The sequence below is a fragment of the Thamnophis elegans genome, chromosome 13 (genome assembly GCF_009769535.1).
Source record: "Thamnophis elegans isolate rThaEle1 chromosome 13, rThaEle1.pri, whole genome shotgun sequence".
NCBI classification, from domain to species: domain Eukaryota; kingdom Metazoa; phylum Chordata; class Lepidosauria; order Squamata; family Colubridae; genus Thamnophis; species Thamnophis elegans.
The window spans coordinates 14579155-14606170 of record NC_045553.1 but is presented as its reverse complement, the minus strand read 5'-3'; the positions used below and the strand labels follow the sequence as shown (position 1 = coordinate 14606170).

The following is a 27016-nucleotide window of genomic DNA, read 5'->3' as shown; positions in this document are numbered from 1 at the left end:
ACCCTAGGAAGAGAGCTGGACATCACCCTCTTGCTGGCTGCTAAAGGAAGATGCACCCTTATTCTGAACACAGACGCCTTCAAGGCAATGGTGGGATTCAAATAATTTAACCGCCGCTTCTCTGCCCTCATGATTTCTTCCAACAGTCAGTTCAGCCAAACTGCTAAGAAAGTTAAACAAACGGTTCTCCCGAAGTGGTGCGAACCGTCTGAATCCCACCACTGCTACAAGGCCAAGGCGAACAGTTTTTGGAAGGACCCTGCCACGCCTGAGTCTTTGAAAGAGAGATTCCACCAGCAGTTTAAAGAAAAGGTTCATTGATTTCCCGCAACGATCAGAAACTTCTTGGACGAGAAGCGAAACGTCTTCAAGGAAAAAAAAGAGAAAGAAAGTGCAGTTGCCTCTTGAAAAAGCACCTTTGGGACGAACCTCGTTTAGTACAGAAAACAAAACGCACTCCTTTGTGTATTTGTGTGTGTGTCTGTGTGCATGCGCTTGGCCCAGGACAGGACAGCTGGCTCATAATGAACCCATGCTGCTCTTATGATTTGTCATCCTGGGGTTTTGTGACAATGCATATTTTTATACAGATCTGCTTTCTAATCCGATTTACTGTGTCGGGTCTGCAGAGGGATCAGAGTTTGAAGAGCATATGCGCTCCATGTATAAAACAAATAGGGAATAAACTCCTCTGGGGCAGCCAGCTGCCTCTCCCGATAGCGTCGCTTGGTTCCAGCAACCAGGCAAGGAAATTCCTGGGGACAGGAAAAAAAACCCCTGTATTCTAATAAAGGAGAATATTTGTAGCAAAGGGTTGACACGAAGGGTCCTTGGTGCTCTCTGAGCGTGGTGGTTTTCTTCCTGACGTTTCATGACCCAACTAGGTAACATCATCAGTGCTAGGAGGGAGTGGGGTTTGCAGGGAGGAGGAGGATGGGGGATCCTTGGTGCTCTCTGAGCTTGGTGGTTTTTCCCCAGATGTTTCATGACCCAACTAGGTAACATCACCAGTGGTAGAAGAGAAAGGGGTTTGTGGAGTGGCGGAGAAGGAGAAGGAAGACTATGGGGTCCTTGCTGCTCTCTGAGCTTGGTGGTTTTCTTGCCAAAGTTTCATTACCCAACTAGGTAACTTCATCAGTGCTAGCGGGAGTGCGGTTTGTGGAGAAGAGGAGGACAACTGTGGAGTCAGTGATGCTTTCTGAGTTTGGCTGTTTTCTTTGAAGATGTTTCATGATACAACTACACAACATCATCAGTGCTAGAAGAAAGTGGGCTTTGGGGGGGAGGAGGAGGAGGAGGCTGACGACGACTGAAGGGTCCTTGGTGCTCTCTGAGCTTCCTTGCAGACGTTTCGCTACCCAACAAGGTAACATCATCAGTGCTAGTCTAGCCTAGTTGAGGTAACGAAATGTCTAACAATAGGTGCGTTCCTACTGGTTCGGCCCAGTTTGGCTGAACGGTAGTGGCATGCCGGCCTGGGTCACAGAACTGGCAGCGACCCAGGCTGGCCACGCCCCCGAACTGGGTCCCCGGTCGCCATCTTTTTTTTTTTTTAGTTCTACGCATGCGCAGAACAATTTCCGCTGAACTGCGCATGCGCTTGCCCGTAAAGCACCCAGCCCAGCGAACTGGCAAGAAAAACAAGCAGGCTCAGAGAACACCAAGCACCCTATAGTACTCCTACTCCTCCTCTCCTCCTTTGCCACTCTACAAACCCCATTCCCTTCTAGCACTGATGATGTTGCCTAGCTGGGTAACGAAACGTCTGCAAGAAAACAAGCAAGCTCAGAGAGCACCAAGGAGCTCTCAAAGCTGCATCCTTCCTACCACCACCACCCCTTTTCTAATTCCCCGGCCCGGTCTTCAGCCCCACGTTTTGAGACACCGTGTGTGTGTGTATGTGTGTGTGTCTATTATGTGTGTGTGCGAGCGCATCAGAAAAGTGATGGCTGCATCCTGTCATCAAGGAACATCTGGTCCCAAGTGTTTCGGGGGGGGGGGGGAAGAAGAGAGGCACCCCTCCTTTCAGCCGACTCCGGTTCAATTATGGTGAAGGAACACGCGCGAGGAAAAGAAAATGCTTCCCTCAACATTTCTTCCCGCTTCTCCGCAGACGAGTCATTATCCCGTTAAGAATCCCCAATCTTCTGCAATTCAGCTGGGAGACGCTGCAAAATTTCGCCTCATTAGAGACCTTTTATTGGAAAAGTATCATCACGGCATCCAGGCACCAGCAGGGGGGCCGTTTCCCGCCTCCTGACGCCCCTCCATCTCCCCCCCCCCCTTCCTGTCCATCTGAACACACAGTCACAGCTGTCTTGATAATCCAGGACTTTCGTCTCCCCGTTTCCTTTCCCAGAACGACGGCTAAGCTTCCAAAGAGAAAATCACTATGACAGCCACAACTTCAAGGAACAGCCATAAGTCTTCTGGTTGAGCTCTGTTGTAACTTGGAATGGTTGCTGAACAAGAAGGCAGTAAGTGAGGACTACCTGTATAGTCAAAAGCCCTTCCCTGTCTTTCATGGGGGGCTTGGCACATGCATGGGGGAGGGGCGCTTGCATTGCATTTTGGGATTGCATGCGCACACACGCACATGCGCTTTGGCCACTCGGCACCAAAAAGGTTAGCCCTCACTTCCCTACAAACACCAAGTACCGTAGTGTCCTATTAATCCAGCACTGTTCAACCTTGGCAACTTTTAAGACATGTGGACATCCACTTCCAGAAATCAGAATTTCTGGAGTCCCTGAAGCTGCCAAGGTTGAGAAACTGTGTCTGAAGTTTCCTCCGGTTTGTCTGGGTCATCCCCCCCCCCCCCCCGATTTTCCCCGACATCTGGGCTGTCTCTGCCAAGGGCCTCCTGCACATCTCTTGGCTGAACCTTCTCGCTCCACACTTATTCTCTGGGACAAAAGCTAAGCAGAAGCACGAGAAGATGCCTCATCTGATCCCCGAGGACTTGACTCAGAGGAAGAGAGAGAGGGAGAGAGAGAGAGGGAGAGAGAGACAACAGCCGCTTCTGTTGTGTCTGTAAACCGAGCTTGGAGACCTGGCTGAAAACCCCCAAGAGATCATCCGTGCTCTCCATGAAAAAAACAGCTCTCAAAAACTCAACTAGTGTTACCAAACAGGAGCTGAAATCACCGTGCATGGAAACTGATCAAGGATTCAGCCTGGAAATAAGGAGGAATTTTCTGGCAGTAAGAACAATCAACCATGGAACAGAAGTTGTCTCCGGAAGTTGTAGGGGCTTCATCACTTGAGACTTTCAAGGTTGACTTGGCCTTCCATCCTTCTGAGGTGGGTAAAATGAGGACCCAGATTTTGGGGTGCAAGAGGCTGACTCTGTAAACAGAGAGGGCTGCAGAGCACTGTAAAGTGCTATACAAGTCTAAGAGCTGTTGTTCTTCCTCCTTCCTTCCTTTCCATGGTGCACAGTGGTTAGAATGCAGTATTGCAGGCTAACTCTTCCCACTGTCTGGAGATTGTTGGGGACAAGAGGCTGACTCTGAAGACCGCATAGAGAGGGATGTAAGGGATGGTTATATACGTCCAGGTCCTGTTGCTAATGTTCAGGATCAATCAACACAACTCAGCTAGCATGCCACACCAACATCTTTCAGCGCTCGAAGAGAATGTAGGAGGTGCAATTATAAGAAAACTCCGAAAGACGTAATTTCACAATCAGAAGCCTTCAGCTGGTCAGAAATGGTGTAGGGTCTCTTGCTTGGGCACTGGGGGGGGGGGGGGGGGGGGGGCTAGATGACCTACAAGGTCCCTTCCAACTCTGTTAATCTAATCTACTCCATCTTCTCATCTAGCTTATCTTACATCTAAAGAGTTATCCTTTGTCTTCAAAACAGCCGTTACAGGATGGGCTTTTTAAAGGCCCGGCTTTGGCCCTGTGGTGAAGATAAGATGCAACGGATGGAAAAAATGCTAATGGGGAGTGAAGCACGTCCTTGCAGAGGGACGCTCAGCCCACAGGACTCGTGATTTGCAAAGAGCGTGAAGGAGCACCTCGGGGCATCCGAGATTGGCTTCTGGCCCTTGTTCACCCCTCTCGGCTGTCCTCAAGCGCCCAAATGACGCTGTCTGATCGAAGACACAAAAGCAACTCTGCAAACTCTGCGGCGTAATCCTGATGGGTCACCAGGGGGCAGAGAGGACATCCATGCTGACCTTAAACTCTGGCCATCCCAGCCTGTAAACGAAGCTTTCCTTCGTAGGCTGGCAGTGCAGTTCACACAGGGGAGCCAGAAGTCCGGAGAGGAAATATTACTCTGTGAGCCAAATCTCCTACTAGAATTTTGAATAGAAAAGAGCTGGAAGGAACCTTGGAGGTCTTCAAAATTCAGACACTCAACAAATGACGCATATTTATGACGGTTGCAGTGTCCTGGGGATTACGTGATCCCCTTTTGCAACCTTCGGACAACCAGAGTCAATGGGGAAGCCAGATAAACTTAACAATCATGTTACTAAATTAACAATTGCTATGATTCACTTAACAACCATAGCAAGGAAGGTCGCAAGATAGGGCAAAATTCACTTCACAGCTGTCTTCCTTAGCAACAGAAATTTTTGGGGTCAAATCTGGCCGTAAGTCGAGGACTATCTGTACCCAACTAGGCAACATTATTTGCCTTGTACCGTTGATGTCACCTTAGTGTTAATGAAACCCGTGAGGTCAGAGAGCACCAAGGACTCCACAAACCACATCCCAATCCATTGATGGGATGCAAACTAAACCATGATGAATGTAAACCTAGTTTAGATTAGATTAACAGAGTTAGAAAGGACCTTGTAGATCATCTAGTCCAACCCCCTGCCCCAGCAGGAAATCCTATATTTCTGACAAATGGCAATTCAGTCTCTTCTTGAAAGCCTCCAGTGATGAAGCTCCCACAACTTCCGAAGGCAACTCCTGTTCCATGGGTTGATTGCTCTCATTGTCAGAAATTTCTCCTTATTTCTAGTTTGAATCACTCCTTGTTCAGTTTCCATCCATTATTCCTTGCTTGGCCTTCAGGTGCTTTGGAAAATAGCTTGACCCCCTCCTCTCTGTGACAGCCCCTCAAATATTGAAGACTGCTATCCTGTCTCCCCTGGTCCTTCTCTTCACTAGACTTGCCATGCCCAGTTCCTGCAACCGTTCATATGTTTTAGCCCCCAGTCCCCTAATCATCCTGACTGCTCTTCTCTGCCCTTTTTCTAGAGTCTTAACATCTTTTTTATAGTGTGGTGACCAAAACTGGATGCAGTATATTCTACGTGTGGTTTTACTAAGGCTTTATAGAGTGGTATTTTACCTCCCTTGATCCTGATCTTATCCCTCTGTTAATGCAATTTAGGATTGCACTGGTTTTTTTGGCTGCCGCTGCACACTACTGGCTCATTTTTAGCTGGTTGTCCAGGATGTTGCCTCTGGGGATGTGGACAAGGCTATGCGAGCTGTGAGTGCCTCCACCTGTATACTGGACGCGTGTCCCTCCTGGCTGGTTGCCAACAGCAGTGAGGTGACACGAGGCTGGATCCATGCGGTCGTTACCGCCTCCCTTCGGGAGGGGCACTTCCCCGCCGCACTTAAAGCGGCGGTGGTGAGACCCCTCCTGAAGAAACCATCCTTGGATCCAGCCGTTCTTAATAACTACCGTCCAGTCTCCAACCTTCCCTTCGTTGGGAAGGTTGTTGAGAAGGTGGTGGCCTTCCAGCTTCAGCGTACCTTGGAGGAAGCTAGTTACCTTGACCTCTTCCAGTCCAGCTTCAGGCCCGGTTACAGCACAGAAACCGCTTTGGTCGCATTGACCGATGATCTCTGGAGAGCCAGAGATGGAGGCCATGCGTCCATCCTGGTTCTCCTTGACCTCTCAGCGGCTTTCGATACCATCGACCATGGTATCCTTCTGCAACGACTGCAGGAGGTGGGAGTGGGAGGCACTGTTTTACAGTGGTTCTCCTCCTACCTCTCGGACAGGTCGCAGTCGGTGTTGGTAGGGGGGCAGAGATCGTCCCCGAGGCCCCTTACTTATGGGGTGCCGCAGGGCTCGGTCTTATCCCCCCTACTATTTAACATATACATGAAACCGCTGGGCGAGATCATTCGGAGGCACGGGATAAAATACCACCAATACGCGGACGACACACAGTTGTATCTATCCGCCCCGTGCCAACTCAATGAAGCGGTGGACGTGATGAACCGGGGTCTTGAGGCCGTTAAGAACTGGATGAGAGCTAACAAACTGGTACTCAACCCAGACAAGACCGAGTGGCTGTTGTGTTTCCCTCCCAACAATTTGGCCAGCGTTCCATCACTCAGGCTGGGGGGTCAAAATTTACACCCCTCAGATAGGATCCGCAACTTGGGAGTCCTCCTGGACCCACAGCTGACTTTTGACCATCATTTGTCAGCTGTGACCAGGGGGGCATTTGCCCAGGTTCACCTGGTACGCCAGTTGCGGCCCTACCTGAATCGGGAGGCCCTCACAACAGTCACTCGAGCCCTTGTGATCTCTAGGCTGGAATACTGCAATGTGCTCTACATGGGGCTGCCCTTGAAGAGCATCCGGCGACTTCAGCTAGTCCAGAATGCGGCCGCGCGAGTGATTGTGGGCGCACCTCGGTTCGCCCACATAACACCGATCCTCCGTGAGCTGCGCTGGCTACCTGTTGATCTCCGGGTGCGCTTCAAGGTGCTACTTACCATTCATAAAGCCCTCCATGGTAGTGGATCTGACTATTTGAGAGACCGCCTTCTGCCGATTACCTCCCTTCGTCCCATCAGATCGCATAGAGTAGGCCTCCTCCGAATTCCATCCGCCAGTCAGTGCCGACTGGCGACTACGCGGAGGAGAGCCTTCTCAGTAGCAGCTCCGACGCTTTGGAACGATCTCCCCGTGGAGATTCGTACCCTCACCACCATCCAGACCTTCCGCACAGCCCTCAAGATCTGGCTATCCCGTCAGGCCTGGGCATAAGACCCTAATCTCGCCCCACCCGAATGCTGAATGAATGTTGTGTTTTATTGTTTTATTTTATTATATTCCACATTTTCTTTTTGTGTTTTGTCTTGCACTCCCTTCCTACAAATTGTAAGCCGCCCTGAGTCCCCTCAGGGAAAAGGGCGGCCTATAAATGTCAAATAAATGAAAATGAAATGAAAAGTAAGACTCCAAGATCCCTCTCACAGTCACTGCTATTAAGCCTGGTTTCACCCAATCTATATTTGTACTTTGGTTTTTCTTGCCTAAGTATAGGACTTTACTTTTCTCTACATTGAATTTCTGTACATCGAACTTGGATGAAGTTCATCCAAGTTCTCCAATGATGCCCATCAGGATGGCCTGTGAGGAAATTAAAACACATGTATATATACAGCTTCTCAGTTCAATCTTTAGGTTGGGTTGGACGCCAATGGTGAGGAGCTCATCATCACAGACGGAGCCAGCTCAACTAAGCAACGGCTGCCCGAAACATCTGAAGGAGTTTCCCCATCACTCCTAAAACCTTGCATTGGCCTTTCCTCCAAAGCACGGAGCACCCAAATACCCCCCCGGGGAGGGTTCCTCACCCACAGGGCGACCAGGCAGTGGGATTCCCATCCAAGGAAGCTTCAACTCACCATCGTACGTCAGGATGTGTCCTTTCTTCCCCTCGTAAATGACGTGTCCCTTGGGCAGTGCCTCGTCTCTTGCCTTCTCCGCTCGGCTGGGGCTGTCTTCTCCAATTACCTTGGTAATGGTTCCTTTGTACAGCACTTCAGCTGGGGTGCCCTTGGAGAGAGACCAGGAGCCTGGTTTAGCGAGCAATTAAGGCAGAGAACAGCAAAGCAGAATGGCACAGGGGAGTAATGTGGGCCCAGGCAGACAAGCGATGGGTTCCAAGAAAAGAAACCGGACAAAGGAGACACAATGTAAAGCTAAATACCAACTGGGACACAACAGGCAGAAGACGGTGGTGGAACGATCAGGAGAACTACCCAGGATGGCGAAGTCAGGTTTTGGGATGGGCATTGTGCTTTGTTTAACGGGAAGAGCAGACAATAGAAAATAGCAATAGTCATAGCACTTAAGACTTATATGCCACCTCACAGTGCTTTCCAGCCCACTCTACGCAGTTTACAGAGTCAGCCTCTTGCCCCCAACAATCTGGTCCTCATTTTAGTGACCTTGGAAGGATGGGAGTCTGAGTCAACTTTGAGCCGGTGAGGATCGAACTGTTGGCAGTGGGCAGAATTAGCCTGCAATGCTTCATTGTAACCAATGTGCCAAGGAAGGAAGGAAGGAAGGAAGGAAGGAAGGAAGGAAGGAAGGAAGGAAGGAAGGAAGGAAGGAAGGAAGGAAGGAAGGAAGGAAGGAAGGAAGGAATAGCAATAGACTTATAAACTGCTTCACAGTGCTTTACAGCCCTCTCTAAGCGGTTTGCAGAGTCAGTCTCTTGCCCCCAACAATCTGGGTCCACATTTGACCCACCTTGGAAGGAGGGAAGGCTGAGTCAACCTTGAGCCAGTCAAGACTGAACTCCTGGCAATGGGCAGAGTTTGCCTGCAGCACTGCATTCTAACCATTATGCACCATGGAAAGAAGAAAGGAGGGAGGGAGGGAGGGAGGAAGGTTGCTGGCTGCCTGCAATTTGGTAGTTCAAATCTCACCAGGATACGGTTGACTCAGCCTTCCCTCCTTCCGAGGTGAGTAAAATGAGGAGCTGGATTGTTGGGGGCAATAGGCTGACTCTGTAAACCTCTTAGGGAGGGATGTAAAGCACTGTGAAGCGGTATATACATAAGTCTAAGGCAGGGGTGTCAAACTTGCATCATCATGGCAGCATTACGTGGTGCATTGGGATTTCCCCCCCTTTTGTTAAACTGGGTGGGGGCGGAGCCAGCATGTCATGCACCCGACCCACAGGCAAGTTTGACACCCCTGGTCTAAGGGCTATTGCTATTGTTATTGTTCTTCCTTTTCCCCTTAATTACTTCCTTCCATCCATCCATCCAACATCCACGGTATGCAGTGATTAAAATGCAGCATTGCAGGCTAACTCATCTACTGCCAGCAGTTCAATTCTGAGTGGCTCAAGGTTGATGCAGCCTTCCACCCTTCCGAGGTCGATAAGATGAGGACCCAGATTATTGGGGGACATACCGCTGTCTCTGTAAACCCCTTAGAGTGGGGTTGTAAAGCACTGTGAAAAGCGGCATATAGGTCTTAAGTGCTATGGCTATTGCTATATAAGGTATTTTTTGGAGTATAAGTCACACCAAGATTTTGAAGAGGCAAATTAAAAACAAAAAGTTTTTGCACTCTGCAGACCTCCTAAAAATGGCCCATTTTCCACAAAAACAGGTTCATTTTTTGCCCCAAAAGGAGCATGCATAGCCTTTAGGAGGCTTGTAGAGTGCTCCTGGAGGATGGGGGGGGGGGGACAAGCAAAAAATGTCCCGTTTTTTCCTCGTATTTGCCCTCCCCAGCCCCCAGGAGCACTCTACAAGCCTCCTAAAGGCTATGCACGTCCATTTTTGTGAAGGGGGCAGAGTTTCGGGAGGCTAAAAATGCTGTATTCGGTGTATAAGATGCACCCAGGTTTTCACCCTCTTTTGGCGGGTGGGAAGGTTTGTCTTATACTCCGAAAAATACGGTAAGTCTAAATGTTGTTGCTATCCAAACCCATCCCAAAATTCATTCTCTAAGAATCAGGGGTGGATAAATGACACTCCGATGTTTGGGGCATTGCTGGGAATCAGATCTGGATTACTTTGCACGCCAAGCACACGCCTTGCCACTGAGCAACATTTCGCGTTCCCCAAATGATTGGGTGGGGCCCCAAAAGCTTTAGATTGCATGCAACTACAGGACCAGACTTGACAAACACATGACAAACTGGTTGGTGGTGCTCCTGCCAGAGATAAGGAGTAATATGCTTAAAGATAAGAGTGCCTATGTCTAAATGCCCACAAGCATGCTCAGTCCACCACCTACCCTATTTTGCAGCCGACTCACACTTAGGAATGAACATATATATATATATATATATATATATATATGTATGTATGTATGTATGTATGTATGTATGTATGTATGTGTATATGTATATGTATATGTATATGTATATGTATATGTATATGTATATGTATATGTATATGTATGTATATATATATATATATATATATATATATATATATATATATATATATATATATATATATATATATATATATATATATATATATATGTATATTGCTTTTTGCAATCCTAACTCTTAGCAGCTATTTCAGATGACTCTACACTTATCATGGGTTGATTTCTGGCAATTGGTGCCTTAGATCAGGGGTCCCCAACCTGCAAATATTGGATGCAATCTAGTGCTTTCAATCTTGAGTCAGGTGCTGGAGGTCCATGGCCCCCAAAGGTATTTAAAGGGGCCCATGGTGAAGAAAAAGTGAAAACCACTGCCCTAGATCAACCGGGCCACCAGTATCACTCGAGAATTCAAATGCGGTCGGAGTAGGTTGAGATTATGCCTGTGGCTTCACCATGTCTGCACATGTCTAGGTAGCAGTGGAGAAATTTCATTCCCACATTCCACTACTGGTCTCTTAAGGCAGGAGTGTCAAGCTCAAAGGGCCTGGATCCGGCTTGTGGGGTGATTAGATCTGGCCACGGGGCTGCCCTGGAAAGAGCAAAGGACTGGCCCACGGTACTTCTGCCAGCGAAAATGGAGCTGCAAGAGGCCGTCACAGCCGGAAACAAAGCTTGGAAAGGCTGAATTGCTGCCCACCCCCCCAGCTCCGTTTTCGCTGGCAGAGGGTTGCAGCTTGGGAGTCAGTTTTTGCTGGCAGATCATTCAGGCCACCAAAAGCACCCCCGACATGCGTGCCGTTGAGCTGACCATGCCCTCCCCTGGCTATACCACCATCCCCAAGGTCCAACCCAGCCCTGATGCAGCCCTCAATGAATTAGACTTTGACACTCCTGTCTTAAGGTCAGTGGTTGGATGAGGGGAGAGGGACCCAATCTTTGCATCCTAGAGGCCCAGATTGGGGGGGGAGGGGAATTGGCCCGTGCGAGCCATGTGTGCACACACAGCCCTTGCACAAGTGATAGGTCGGCATGCACGCAGCTCGACTTGCACAAGTGGTGGGCCTGCCATCCCATCACTCGCGCAAGTTGACTACATGTGCACTCACTCCAGCCAACCACTCTCATAGCCCAATTCTGAATAAGCCACAGCCCGCTAGTGGGCTGTGATCCAGGGGTTGGGGACCAGGACATAGGCAAGGGGTATTAGGATGGTAGTTGCTTGGAGGTTCTTAGGAGCAACTGAGGTTCATGGACCCAATCTGTCCAGAGAGTAAGACAGGGCAGTCCTTATTTAATGACGGCCTCATTTCTTGGCCACTCACAGTGACAACAAGTAACTTTGCAAGCAATCATTGCGTTTACCTAAAGAATAGGAAAGCTTAAGTAAGATCATAAGCACCATTGTGGTTTCCTTTAGCAATTGCTTCCCTTAATGACCAAATTGTTTGTCTACATTGTGGTCATTCAAATGAGGATGCCCTGAACCGATACGAAGAGCAATAAAATCCCGATCCAACAGACCAGCTCGGAGTTTCTCCGTAACGAAAACAGAGGCACCGTATTACCGATATGGCAGGGAGAGGCCTCCATGAATTCAAGGGCTTGGCGTTAAAAGACACAAAACACGCTTCAGTGCACATGCTCCCAGGAGAGAGAACATGGAGCAGATGGCTTCAGGGAAGGAACCCTCTGGAACATCTGTCTTCTGGCCCGGATTTGCAAAGGGGGAACTGTTGCAATGCAAAAGACCGTGAACGGGCCTGAAAGCTTTGCAAACGAGACTGCTGGTAATTCCCATCAGCAAACCCCGATGCACAGGATGCTAAACCCAGTTAGATCACCCCCATGGGTGGCACCATCACAGGCATGGATTTCAGGCAAGTCCCTGCTCAGAAAAAGCAGGCAAATCAAAGCTTCGTTTAATGAACCGAGGGAGGGAATGGGACAACTTGCCACGGCCAACTTGCCATGGGACAATTTGACCATTCTCTTTTATTTCTTTAAAATAAATTTTTAAAAAACTATTTTGATTTTTGTCGTTGACGTTTCATCCTGTCCCTCCTTCAGCATCCTTTAATTGTTCTTTAATTATCCACCGTTTCTTTCATATTAGTGTAACTCTTGTCTAGCAGCGAGTTGTCACACACGGACAGGGACCCGGGGGGGGGGGGGGCTTCTTCCCAAAGCCCATGCTCCTGGCTGAATTGGGTCTTGGTTTTTAGTCAGGATGGAAATCAATGCAAACTTCCAACAGCATTGATATTGATACAGATAAACAGAGTTGGAAGGGACCTTATAGGTCATCTAGTCCAACCCCTGCCCAAGCAGGAGACCCTACACCATTTCTGACAGATGACAGTCCAGTCTCTTCTTGAAAGCCTCCAGGGATGAAGCTCCCACAACTTCTGAAGGCAACTTCTGTTTCATGGGTTGATTGTTCTCACTGTCAGAAAATTCCTCTTTATTTGCAGGTTGAATCTCTCTTTGGTCAGCTTCCATCCATTATTCCTTGTCTGGCCTTCAGGTGGTTTGGAGAATAGCTTGACCCCCTCATCTCTGTGGCAGCCCCTCAAATATTGGAAGACTGCTATTTATGTCTCCCCTGGTCCTTCTCTCCACTAGACTAGCCATGTCCAGTTCCTGCAACTGTTCATCGTATGTTTTAGCTTCCAGTCCCCTCATCATTCTGGTTGCTCTTCTCTGCGTTCTTCCTAGAGTCTCACTCAACATTTGTTTTATAGTCTGGTGACCAAAACTGGATGCAGGATTGCAGGTGTGGTCTTACTAAGGCTCTGTAGAGTGATCCTATCTGCGACCTTCCCAGCTGACTTCCGACAATTGAAGTCAACGGGAAAACCTGGATTGACCAACACTCACTTACCAACTGCCTTGCTCAGCGACAAAAATTGCGGTTGGATAAAAAAAAGAAGATGCAGAATATTTTCAAACATATTTTCACTGATCTTTTGGTTGAACAATAGAGGTAGAAATTCGGAACTGAAAAAAATACTATGATGTAAACGAACTCATCCAGACAATATGCTGTTTACAAAGCACTTATGTATGGAAAGAAAAAATCGTTGTCGTAAAATCGAGGAGTACCCGCATTTTGTGTGTTGGTGGCATCACGATGCACGCCAATGCCGCACACGAATGCCCAGGTGAGGATTTGCACGACTATGCAAACGACGGGACTGAAGGCCAAGGATCCGTTTTGCATCCCAATAAAAATTGACGTAAACTGCCATAAACGAGATTAAAATCCCTGGGAGGGAAGGGTTAATTTTTTTTTTAAAGGCCTCCACAGGATTAATTTTGGATGCAACAGAGAGTTTGCAGCAAATGTCTGCAGAAGTTCCAGATAAGTTCCAAATTATCTTATTATTCTGCATCTTAAGACAGGAAACCGGCCCTCCTATCTGATGCTATCTGAGTCAGTAATTGGGAAAGCGATGCTCACCATTAATTAAAGATTCTGGGATGACATATACGGCAACCTTCCCGCATTTTTTTTTCCAGGGATAGCAGAGAAACATTGCAGTTCTGTAATCTTTGGGGATTTATTAATTCATTAATTGTACCTTATGACTATCATTAAGTGTTGTATCTTATGATTCTTGATGAATGTATTCCATTTTATTTTTCTTATGTTTTTCTTTGGAGCATATGCACCAAAGACAAATTCCTTGTGTGTCCAATCACACTTGACCAATAAAGAATTCGTTTCTATATCTAATTCTATTCTATGCTATTCCCTATTCTAATCTCTATTCTATTCTATTCCATTCCATTCTATTTCTATTTTCTATTCTATTTTATTCCCTATTCTAATCTCCATTCTTATCTCTATTCTATTCTATACTCTATTCTAATATCTATTCTATTCCTTATTCTAATCTCTATTCTATTCTCTATTCTAATCTCTATTCTATTCTTATCTCCTATTCTTTTCTGTTCTATTCTATTCCTTATTCTAATCTCTATTATCATTATTCCTATTCTATTATCTTCTCTTCTACTCTATTCATTAAATTTATATAGTTGCAGGGCTACCAGAATTTGGGCAGGGCATGCCAATCAAACAAAAATAACACTAACAAAGTCATTAATTAGAAAATGATTGCATTGGAAACCAGATCCTAACAACAGGAATATAATATTTTCAACTCATCCAACATTTGGAACGTAGCAAGAGGCAGGCGTGGATAAAAGTCCCCAAGAAGCAGCACACATTAATATTTCAAGCGTAGCGAAGAACCTTTAACCAACATCCCTTGAGCGGAAAACGTTTTAATTTTCTTCCCCCACTCTCCAAGCTACCTGCTTAAATGGAATACCCTCGTGAAAAAGGACTTATTTCAGCAACGTTCTGTTGTTGTTCTTGTTGTTAGTTGTGAAGTCGTGTCTGACCCATTGCGACCTCATGGACAACATTCCCCCAGGCCTTCCTGTCCTCTGCCATCCTCTGGAGCCCATTTGAGCTCATGCCTGCTGCTTCAGTCACCTCGTTCTCAGTCGTCTCCTTCATATTTTGCCCTTAATCGTTCCCAGCATAAGGCTCTTCTCCAGTGAATCCTTCCTCCTTCAAAACTGTATGATGGCAGCTGGAACCTTAGGTTTATTTTTCCAAGAAAACGAGCTGAGAACGCCAGCGTTCTCATAACATATCTTTAAAGATCTGAACATCAGCCAGGGAGGAGGAGGAAAAAAAAGGGAATTTTAAAAAAACCCAAAAGGAAAAAAAAAATTGAATTCTCTCTGCTCAGTTTCCAGAGAAAGCAATAACTGGAGAGAGTTCAAAGCCATCACCCATTTGGCAAGCCTTCTGTCTCTAGTGCTGATTGATGGGAACCACGAATTCTTTTCTCTCTCTCTCTCTCTCTCTCTCTCTCTCTCTCTGCATGCCTGGGGATGTGCACACCAAGGAAAATGTTGGAAAGAGCTCCAGGGATCACAAAGCGCAGTTCACATTTCCTAAGGAAGAGATACAATTTGTCTTCTCCACCCGCCGAAGAAGACCAACCACATTCTGAGCCTGGTTTGAGTCCCTCCTGGGCCATTCCTTGTTGATATGATTGCTTTCAAGGCCAGCCAAAAGACTTTAGGAGATGTTAACCATTCCAGTTCTTCTTCGTCATCTAGGACAATATGGTTGGCTTCAAGGCCAACCAAAGTTGTTTAAAAGGTATTAACCATCTCAGGTCTTATTCATTATCTAGGACAATATGGTTGGTTTCAAGGCCAACCGAAGTTGTTTAGAAGGTAATAACCATCTCAGGTCTTCTTCATCATCTAGGACAATATGGTTGGCTTCAAGGCCAGCCAAAGGTGTTTAGGAGGTATTAACCATCCAGATCTTCATCACCTTTTTGTGCCCTCATCAATCTTTGACAACACCTTTCAGAACATTCTCCACCACAGGTTCTTCTCATCACCCAGACACTTCTAATCCATTTCTGGTGCACTCCTAGAAAAGCCCCTCCCCCCACCCACCCCAAGAGAAGACTTACATGTGTGATGGAACCCCGATATGTGATGGTAGATTCCGAGGGTGGTCTTGTGCTGGGAATCCCTTTAATGATGCTTCCTCCTGACAAAGAGGTACCTGTAGGGAACAACCAACAAGAAGAGCCAATAGTTTCAAAAATCATGTACTGTCACCAACCTACCAGCACTGTTTCTACAGGTTGCAGAGCTTCTCCCGATGGCTTAGACAAGTCATGAACTAAAGTTGTTTTTTCCCCTTACATTCACAAATATACATTCTTAGAATTGCTATTTAACATTTGTCTCTTCATTATTAGTCTGTATAATTATTTTTACAAATATATATATAATACAGTTTGGGTCACTTTATTCCCACCCCGTGCATTCATCTTATTTTACAACAACCTTGCTCCTTCCTTCTTCTCAACCTCCCTTCTCTACCTTCTTCTTTCCTCCTCTCCTTCCTTTCTTCTTCCACTCTTTCCCCCACTCCTCTCTTCTCCTTCTTACCCTCTCTCCTACTCTTACTTTCCCTACCTTACTTCCTCTACTTTATTCTTTCTTCATTTCCCTCTTTCCCCCACTCCTCCTCTCTTCTCCCCTTTCTTACCCTCTCTCCTACTCTTACTTTTCTTCCCTTACTTCCTCTACTTTATCCTTTCTTCCTTTCCCTCACTCCTCCTCCCTTCTGCTCCTTAGACCAGGGGTGTCAAACACAAGGCCCACCGGCCAGATCTGGGCCACTGGATGCTTAGATCTGGCCCACAGTGCTGCCCTGAAAACACCAAAGGACCGGCATGCGGTGCCTCTGCCAGCAAAAACAGAACTTGGGAGGGCTGCATACGACCCGCCCAACTCCATTTTCCCTGGCAGAGGGTTACAGGAGGCTGTTGCAGCCGAAAATGGAGCTCAGGAGCCCGTTTTCGCTGGAAGAGCACTCAGGCCACCACAAGCGCCCCCGATACGAGTGCCGTTGAGCTGGCCATGCCCCCGCTCCCCACGAGGTCGAACACCTCGATGTGGCTCTCAATAAAATTGAGTTTGACATCCATGGCTTAGACAAAAGGATTCTCCCATCACCTGCGACCTTCTTAAAACCAGAGTGTTCATAATTTGTAAATTATGAACTTTTTTGACGTTCTGGGAGGTCCAGTGAGGCGTTTGTTTGTTCGTTTGAAGGGGCTAAACTTCAAAGTAAGGCCCAGGGGCCGGATACAGCCTGTCAAAGCTATTAGTCCAGCTCGCATAGGCCCACGAGGCTGCCCCGCCCCACATCACCCCACTCACCCGCCAGTCCCCACCCACCTTCTGGAGGCAAATTGTATTCTTCTATTCTACCCTATCCTATCCTTTCTTCTATTCTATTCTATCCTATCCTTTCTTCCATTCTATTCTATTTTTCTGTTTTATTCTATTCTATATTTCTGTTCTATTCTATTCTATTCCATTCCATTCCATTCCGTTCCGTTCTGTTCTTCTATTCTATTCTACATTCTCTCCCTACTATTACAGGCTTCCACAGGGCAAAAGCCTTACCGCGAAGAACTGAGCTCTCCTGGGAGGGCTGCACCACCAAGCTTTCAGGCTGACACGCTTGACTTCGAGGAGAAAGCTGCTCTTGTTTCACTCCAGGAAACGGCACTGGAAAACAAGAATGTTTCCACCTTGACTTTACTGTAAAAGGAGCAGCAAAAGAAATTGCTTGGACGACTAGCGGGTCTCAGCGCAGCTAGTGTCTCAACTGGATCCTTCCCTTCTCTGGCCAGCTGTGGCTCTAAGAACATCTTCACCACTCTGTCGGATGATCTTACCCAACTTCTTGGGGTCCATCGTCAAAGGCACAGTGATGGAACCGATGGAGACTTTGGTGTGCTCCAAACTGAATGGACCATGGAGCTGTAGAGGGATCCCCTGAAAGATCCACCAAAGAACATTAGTTATTGGGGGACGGCAACAACCCAAACATGGTAGCAATCACGCTCTTGAGCATGGTTTCATTGTTCCTCTTGATCTACTGGTTAGTGCACAGGTGTCAAACTCCAGGCCTACGGGCCGGATTCGGCCCAGGGGTGATTAAATCTGGCTCACATGGCCACCATGGAAACAGCAGAGGACCAGCCTACGGTGCCTCTGCGCAGCCCTCCCCCCCACCCCCCTGGGCTCCATTTTCGGCCGCTACAGCCTTCTGTAGCCCTCTGACAGCTAGCAGAAGGCTAGCAAAACAAACTAAAAAAAGAAGTGTTTCCCCTTTTGCACTTGAGCATGTAAGAAGGGACAGGAAAGGGGAAAGAGAAAGAAAAAGAAGGGAAGATGGGAAGAGAGCGAAGAAGGAAAAATAAGGAAAGAGGAGAAGGAAGGAAGGAAGGAAGGAAGGAAGGAAGGAAGGAAGGAAGGAAGGAAGGAAGGAAGGAAGGAAGGAGATTATAATGAGAGGGAGGGAGGGTCTGAGGGAAGTCCTGCTTAGCACTTAGCCACCACAGGTGCCCCCAACACAAGTGACGTCAAGTTGAACATGCCCCCTGCAGTCCCACAAGGTCAAACACAACCCTGATGCAGCCCTCAATGATACTGAGTTTGACACCCCTGAGTTAGTGGGACGGTCTCAGAAGGCTGGGGTGCACCTTTACCTGGGAGATGCAGCCAGGCGTTCTTTCAAGAACCGAGGGGTGCTTGTTGGAGATCAGAGGAGGAGGATTGGAGATGGCGGGCAACCTTGGCGGGCCAGTCCGAGAACTTTCGTGAGCATTTAAGGAGATGGGATGAGCTGCTGTGGAGAGAAAGAGAGAGGCAGAGATTGAGAGTTTTAAGACAATGCGAGCGGTATTTGAACTCGGTTCTTCTAAGAAAGATCAACCTACTTGATTATGAGGAACTTGGGAGTTTGAACGTTCACAACCCCAAATAACTCATGACTGTCTGCAGCCCTTCTGTGTCCCACTGAGCTAAAAAAACCCGAAGCCTCCCAGGAGATTGGCTTTTACGGCCCTAATTCTGTTGTTTTTCCGCTTCTGTCCTGGATCTGGAATTTGGCCACCCTTCCACCCAGTCTCCAGATTACAAGCCACTAGGCACTGCCAAGGCTGGATAGTCAAACCGCCCTCCTAACAGCCAAGAGCTGGACTCACCCGAAGGGCTATACTGAAATGCATGAGACTCGGTGTGCGGGGAAGTGCGGATGACATCCCTGGAGGACCCTTGGTAGGGGAGGACTGGTGGCCAGCAGGTTGTGGCAGCGGCTTCTCCAGCTGGCTTCTGTCCATCGGGAAGAGGGGTGAAAAGCACTGGTTTTTCTACCAGGAGAGAGAAACAGCAAGAGAAGCGGAAGTCAGAGTGGCTATATTGGGAAGGTTGTGCATTTTCATGGATGGGGAGGGGGGAAGGGAGGGGGGAGGGAAGAAGATGGGTGGGATGGAAGAAGAATGGAAGGATGGATGAATGATAGATAGATAGATAGATGTAGGTAGGTAGAGAGAGAGAGTGTGTGTGATACATGATAGATTGATAGAAAGAAGATAGATAGATAATAGCTAGATGGATGGATGGATGGATTAGATAAGATAGATAGATAGGCAGGCAAGCAAGACAAAATAAACAGACCGCACAGGACAGGACGAGAGAGACAGAGAGAGAGACAGAGACAGAGAGAGAGAGAGAGACAGAGACAAGAGGACGGACAGACGGACAGACGGTCAAAAGACAGATAGAGCTATCTGTCTTTGAGGGAGTCTTGACTCCTGGAGACCCCATGGAGGTACCACCAGTGCAGCCTTCTTGACAACTTTGCCAGAACTACCGTCGCTTCCTAGGATTCCTTTCTAACGGCTGAGAGCAGAAATGGCTTTCCACCCAGCTGGCTCCCTGCCCAAGACCAGGCCCTGGACCTCCCTGTCCCCTTGCTCCCAGCCTACCCTTTTGACCACCACACCAACGAGGAGCTGCAAACATCCCGACCGAAACCCCCAGGACAAAGGGACGGTGAAGGTAGAAGCCTCGGACAGCTGCATCTGGCAGAACCTCTGCTTCCGCTCTTGGGAAAGCAACTGCCTCATAGTTTTGCAGAAAGCAGACTCTAAATTGAATTATTTGGTGATTTACCACGTGAAGTTGGGGGGTTTTATGCTGCTTCCCAAGGACAGCAGGAGAGAAGGCAGGTTGGGGAACTGCAAAGCTGAAGAGGAAGACATCTGCAGGAAAAGAATCTCTAGCAGAGACTCAGTTTTTCTTTCAAATTCCTCCCCTGCCACTCTGCAGAATGAGTTGCCTCCATTGTAATCTCCTGCAGAGATGAAGACCAGGCCCAGGTAGGGTCTATGGAAATGGGGGGCCTTACACCACTGGAGAGATCTGGAGTCAAGACAGGTGGCCCTCCAAGCTTTCACTGAACAGAGAAGATCCATTTACAAGGATGATGAGGGGACTGGTAGCTAAAAAGCACGATGAACGATTGCAGAAACTGGGCATGGCTAATCTAGTGAAGAGAAGGGCCAGGGTAGACAGGATAGCAGACTTCCAATATTTGAGGGGCTGCCACAGAGAGGAGGGGGTCAAGCTGTTTTCCAAAGCACCTGAAGGTCAGTCAAAGAACAATGGATAGAAACTGAACAAGGAGAGATTCAACCTGGAAATAAGGAGGAATTTCCTAACAGTGAAAATAATCAACCAATGGAACAGAAGTTGCCTTCGGAAGTTGTGGGACCTTCATCACTGGAAGCATTCAAGAAGAGACTGGACTGCCATTTGTTAGAAATGGGGTAGGGTCTCCTGCTTGGACTAGTTGACCTACAAGCTCCCTTTCAACACTGTTAATCTGAATCTATCTAAGATGATCAAAGGCCTGGAGGCTAAAACAGGAACTGGGCAAGGCTAGTCTAGTGAAGAGAAGGACCAGGGGAGACAGGAGAGCAATGTTCCAATATTTGAGGGGCTGCCAAGAGAGGAGGGGATCAGCCTGCTTTCCAGAGTATCCGAAGTCCAGACAAGGAATAATGGATGGAAACTGACCAAGGAGAGATTCAACTTAGAAATAAGGAGGAATGTTCTGACAATGAGAACAATCAACCCGTAGAACAGAAGTTGCCTTCAGAAGTTGTGGGAGCTTCATTATTTGAGACTTTCAAGAAAAGTCTGGACTGCTATCTGCCAGGAATGCTGTGAGGTCTTTTGCTGGGGTGGGGTTGGACTAGATGACCTGAGAGGTCCCTTCCCACTCTTAATCTGTAAGTTCCTCTTAATGCTTGGATGAAGAGAGAGAAATGCAGGGAAAAAAGAGCCTGCTTGGAAGTTTCAACCAGGGTTGATTTTATTCTGGTTTTCCTCCCCCCCTCCCCCCTGCATTAAAGAAGAGCTGTAACTCAAAGCCCCCCTTGACAAAAGCGACAGGAGGGGACCACTGCCCTTTGTCAAAGCCCTGGAATTGGAGCGAGGGAGATGGCGGTGGAGGCGATCTGTCATCCAAATGGGTTTCCTTGGCCAGGCAGCCCTGCTCCGAAGGCCAACTGGGAAAGGGGTGGGGGGGCTAAATCGAGAGGAAGTGCACAGCTTGTACCGAAGCTGCTTGGCCCAAAGAGAAGGAAGGCCACCTGCCCCAGGGGAGGGAAGAGGAGAGGAAAGGAGGGGGAAGGGGAAAGGGGAGGAGGAGGGAGTGGAAGAGGGGGAGGGGAAGGAGAGGAGGGAGGGGAAGGAGAGGAGGGAGGGGGGAGGAAGGAGGAGGGAAGGGGAGGAGAATGTGGGGGAGAGGAGGGGGAGGAGAGGGACAGTGAAGGAAGGGGTAAGGAAAGGGGAGAAGGAGGGAGTGGAGGAGGAGGGGAAGGGGGGAGGGGAAGGAGAGGAGGGAAAGGGGAGGAGCGGGAGCGGAGGAAGGGGAGGTGGAGGATGAGAGAAGGGGAGGGGGGAGGGAGGAGGAGAGGACAGGAAGGAGGAGGGGGAGGGGAAAGGGAGGGGAGAGGGAGGAGGAGGGAGTGGAGGAGGGGAAGAGGGGAAGGAGAGGAGGAGGAAAGGGGAGAGGGAGGAAGGAGGGGGAGGAAGGAGGGGGAGGAAGGAGGGGGAGGAAGGGGAGGAGGAGGGAATGGAGGAGGGGGAGGGGAAGGAGAGGAGGGAAGAGGAGGAGGGAAGGGGGGAGGGGGAGGAGGAGATGATTCACATGTTGACAGTTCCCAAACCATCTTTAAGTCTGAAAGTTCAACTCTCAAGCTGTCTCTTTTTACTATCTGATAAGCTGGGAGACTTCCTGCCTGCCTTCCCTTCCCCTCTCCCCTTCGCTTCTTTTTTCCCCTTCCCTTCTCTTTACTTCCTTCCTTTTTTTCACGCTTCCTCCTATCTTATAACTTTTTTCTCTCTACTAATTTTCCTACCCTTCTTCCCCACCCTCTCTACTTCCTTCCTCTTTCTCACCTTTCCCTCTTCTAACTTCTTTCCTCTCTCCACTAATTTTCCTTCCTTTCTTCTTTCTTTCCTTTCTTCCTTCCCTTCTTCCCCTCCCGCTCTTTACTTCCTTCCTCTTTTTCACCCTTCTTTCTTCCTTCTAATTTCTTTCCTCTCCCACTCCAATCTTCCTTCCTTCTCTTTACTTCCTTCCCCTTTTCACCCTTCCTTCTTTCTTCCAACTTCTTTCCTCTATCTCCATTAGTTTTCCTCCCTCTCCCTTCCTTCCTCCCTCACTCCCTTCCCCTTCTTCCCATTCCTCTCTACTTCCTTCCTCTTTTTCACCCTTTCTTCTAACTTCTTTTCTCTCTCCCTCCACTAATTTTCCTCTCTCTCTTCCTCCCGCTTCATCCCTCCGCAGCCTCCCCTTACATCCCCAAGTGCCCTCACCCTCTTTGTCTGTCTCGGCCGGGCTCCGATGCGGAGCTGCCCGAGGGCTGTTGCTGTTGCTGGAGCAAAGGGGGGGCTCCTTCTCCGGTGGGGGCAGCTTGCTGGGTGCAGCCTCCTCCTCCTCTTCCTCCTCCTCTTCCTCCTCCTGGGCCCGGGTGATCTGTTGCTGGTAGAGGGCCAAGGTGTGGGGAGTCACTGGGGCTTTGGTGGCCCCGCTCTGCAACGCTCCCTCCAGTGGGCCTTCGGAAATCTGTGAGGAAAAAGAACTGAGGTTAGTCATTTGCAATGGGCACCCCTAACACACACACACACACACACACACACACACACACAATGTGTTAGTTTGTGTCAATCAGTTGTGCCAGTTTCTTCAAAACCCAAAGCTGCTGTAGCTGACCTTATAGAGGGAGGGATGGAGGGAAGGAAGGAATCTGACAAGGAAGGAATGGAGAGGAGGGAGGGAAGGAAGGAATGGAGAGGAGGGAGGGAAGGAAAGAAGGAATGGAGAGGAGGGAGGGAGGGAAGGAATGGAAAGGAGGGAGGGAAGGAAGGAATGGAGAGAAGGGAGCGAGGAAGGAAGGAAAGAATCTGACAAGGAAGGAATGGAGGGAGGGAGAGGAGGAGGAGGAAGGAGTGAGAGATTAGTGACAGGGGGAGGAAAGAAGTTAAAGGCAGGTAAGAGAAATAGAAGGAAGAAAAAAGAGAAGGGAAGGAGGAAGGGGAGGGAGGATGAATGGGAAGGGGAGAAGGCAAGGCAAGAGAAGAGAAAGAGTGAGACTCACAATGGGAGGGATGGCAGCTGCCCTCTGCTTCAGCTGCTTCAGGTCCAGAGGCTTCTGAGGTGAGGAGGGGAGCCGAGCATCGTTGGGGGCACCAAGGAGACTTAAGCGGGCAGCTGGCAACCTGCAGAGAGATGCAACAATCCCACTTGAGAACTTTCTTCCGAGATCTCTGCTTTGGCCCTGAAGTCCAGACTGATTCGCTTGAACAACTGCAGAGATTCACTCAGCAACCATGGGGAAAAGGTCATAAGATCAGGTGTGATTCACTTAACAAGCATTTGGCTTAGCCATGGAAATTCTGGTCCCAAGTATGATCTTAAATCAAGGGCCACCAGTAATTTTGACCTTGCCTTCTGAAAGTCAAACATGAGTTGATCTCTTCAAGTCCTTAGACAACTCAAGGCTCTGTTTCGCTTTGGGCTAAGTGATGAGGACTCCCAACCATCTTCTGGACCATTGGAGACCTCATCAGAAGACTTTCAGGTCTTTGGGACTGTTCCCACCAGAACAGACCTGTCTAATGACCTCACGTTGACATATTTCCTTGATATGAGCATCAGAAGATAAGAGCACAAACTCTTAAGCTTTGGAGATCGTGAACCTTGTTGGAACATCTTCTGGATCATTGGAGACTCCCATCAGAAGACTTTGGGGTCTTTGAGACTGGTTTCACCAGAACAAAGTTTTATGGGACCTGGCTGATGGCCTCGGGTTAAGTCTCCTTGATGCGGGTGTCAAAAGACAACAAATTCTCAAGCTTTGGAGACTGATAGGAGAAGATGTTGAACCATGTTGTAACGTCCCATCAGAAGACCTTGGGGTCTTTGGATTGTTCCCACCAGAACAAAGATTGCTGGGACCTGACTGATGACCTCATATTGACTTATCTCCTTGAAGTAGGTGCCGGAAAACCACAGCACAGACTGTTAAGCTTTGGAGATTTATCACAGAAGATCATGAACCAAGTTGGAATGTCTTCTTGTCCAGTGGAGACCACCATCAGAAGATTCTGGGGTCTTTGGGACTGCTTTCAGCAGAACTAAGATTTATGAGACTTGGCTGATGACCTCATGTTAAGTCTCCTTGATATGGTTGCCAGAAGACTGTTGTCTCAAACTCTGGAGACTGATAGGAGAAGATGTTGAACCTTGTTGGAACGTCCCATCAGAAGACCCTGGGGTCTTTGGGACTGTTGCCCCCCAGAACACAGACCGGGCTGATGACCTCATGTTGACTTATCTCCTTAATATGGGTGTCAGAAGATAACAGCACAAGCTTTTAAGCTTTGGAGATGTGTAAGAGAAGATCAGGAATATCTTCTCGTCCATTAGCGACCCCATCAAAAGACTTTTAGGTCTTTGGGACAGCTTTCATCAGAACTAAGATTTATGGGACCAAGCTGATGACCATGTGTTAAGTCTCCTTGATGTGGGTGCCAACTCTTAAGCTTTGGAGATTTTTAAGAGAAGATCACGAACCACGCTGGAATATTTAACCATGGTTGAACAGATCCAACCATGCCAGGGATCTCCCAGGGATTTAACCCACCGGGAAAATGGGATTAGATTTCTGTTTGGCGTTCTCTGGCTCCTTTTTATTTATTTTTTACCCTCTGAACATCTCTGGCTATTCCTGAGCCACAAACTGACAACTGTTATGCATGACCGTACAGGCCTCCATATTCGTTTATATTTAGCTTGGCCTATGCTTGAACTTCTCATTCCTCCGGCTGCCAGCAGCAGCCTTTATAAAATATATATATGCAACGATAATTATCTTTAGAGACCTTTTTCCTTCCATTTGGTTTGCAAGCAGCCCAGAGGAGATGGCAGAATTCCTCAATGCTGTCGAAAGCTTTCTTGGGAGGATGGGAAGCCGTGGCATCTACCCTCCCCCTCCTTCTCCGAACCATTGGGGCCACTAAGTTAGTGGAGGTTGACATGGACGTATGGGATCTGTTGTTCCATGTCATTGTTCTACAGGTGGTTCTCGACGTTTGACCACAATTGAGCCCGACATTTTTGTTCAAATATCTCAATGTTAGTTAAGCAAAATTTGCCCCTGTTATGAGTTTGTGTGTCAGGGGAGAAAGACCAGGGGAGACATGATAGAAGACTTCCAATATTTGAGGGGCTGCCACAGAGAGGAGAGGGTCAGGCTATTTCCCAAGGCACCTGAAGGCCAGACAAAGAACAATGGATGGAAAGTGACCAAGGGGAGATTTAACCTGGAAATAAGGAGGAACTTTCTGACAGTGAGAGCAGTCAACCAATGGAACAAAAGTTGCCTTCGGAAGTTGTGGGAGCTTCATCCCTGGAAGCTTTCAAGAAGAGACTGGACTGCCATCTGTCAGAAATGGTGTAAGGTCTCCTGCTTGGGCGGGGGGCTGGACTAGATGACCTACAAGGTCCCTTTCCAACTGTTAATCTGTTAAATTTTAGCCTCAAGCCCACTAATCTTTGTGGCTGTTTTCTGCACTCTTTCCAGAGTCGGAACATTTTTGGGGGTGGGGTGGGGGAATACCAGGCTTCCTTCCAGCCAAGGCCATAAATTTGCGCTCCTCCCAGTGCTCTTGTTTTCTCCTGCCTCGTCAGTCGTGCCTTGATCAATGTCTGCCCGAGAATATGATTTCAAGAGGCGTTTCAGGAAATTGAGTGAAAAGCGCGGCACTAAATCAGCCTTCAGCCACTGGCAGGCAGGCAGGCAGGCAGTCATCCCAGAACCGACTGGCGGTCCGGGAAGTGACCGTCTGGTGGCGCCTGACCTCCTTTAACCCCGGCCGGTGGGCATCGATCCCAAGCAGGATCTGAAGCTGCCTTTTCAATTACCATCAGGAGGTGTCACAAATCATTAGCCAAGTGCAAAATTTCTCCAGAGAAGATCAGGGTCATAAATCAGCCGCTTTGAAGTCACCAGGTTTGTTCACTCAGCTTCCAGATGCTCCTGAGCAATCTATGGCCTGATTCAGAGGAAGCCCTGGGGGTTCCCCCTCCCCTTTTTCTTCAGATCTAGTTTCTGACCACACAATGCAAACTTGCTTGCCCTCCTGACTCACAGAATCTGCGGAATCTGCGAGAGCAACGGAGAAGCTGCGTGAGGCTTTGCTATTTGCCGCGTGTCCCTCTCTCGTTTCAAGTCGCCCCACCCAAATTATCCAGAAACCTGAATCACCCCCACAAAGCGCCAGAAAGGAAATGCAGCCACGCATGATTTGAGTTCCTAGCTAAAATCAGGTTTGGGAAGCGCACAACGGCCAGCCCAGACGGAGATGGCCTCAACAGATCAATTTTTTTTAAAGTGATCTCCCTGCTTCCCTGGAGATCTCCCTGGGAATTCTAAATGATCTCCCTGAAAGATCACAGCTTCCCAAAGATCTCACCAGGAATCCCAAGTGATCTCTCTGGAAGATCACTGCTTCCCCAGAGATCTTCCCAGGAATCCCAAGCGATCTCCCTGAAAGATCACTGCTTCTCAACGATCTCCCCAGGAGTCCCAAGTGATCTCTCTGGAAGATCACTACTTCCCCAAAGATCTCCCCAGGAGTCCCAAGCAATCTTCCTGACAGATCACTGCTTCCCTGGAGATCTCTCCCGGAATCCCAAGTGATCTGTTTGGAAGATCATTGCTTCCCAAAGATCTCCCCAGGAGTCCCAAGCGATCTCCCTGAAAGATCACTGCTTCCCCAGAGATCTCTCCAGGAATCCCAAGTGATCTCTCTGGAAGATCACTGCTTCCCAAAGATCTCCCCAGGAGTCCTAAGCAATCTCCCTGAAAGATCACTGCTTCCCAAAGATCTTCCTGAAATAGCTTCCCCAGAGATCTCTCCAGGAATCCCAGGTGATCTCTCTGGAAGAT

At 48.3% G+C, this 27016-nt stretch overlaps 1 protein-coding gene across 1 annotated transcript in view; it reads right to left on the bottom strand.

Annotated features, from left to right (window-relative positions):
- Positions 1-27016, bottom strand: part of NCOR2 (nuclear receptor corepressor 2) — a 207759-nt gene that overhangs the window by 40687 nt on the left and 140056 nt on the right. The window contains 8 exon segments of the mRNA XM_032229003.1: positions 7625-7775; positions 15593-15687; positions 17106-17210; positions 17381-17480; positions 18197-18333; positions 18695-18859; positions 22380-22629; positions 23162-23282. Coding sequence (XP_032084894.1) covers positions 7625-7775; positions 15593-15687; positions 17106-17210; positions 17381-17480; positions 18197-18333; positions 18695-18859; positions 22380-22629; positions 23162-23282 — 1124 coding nt within the window.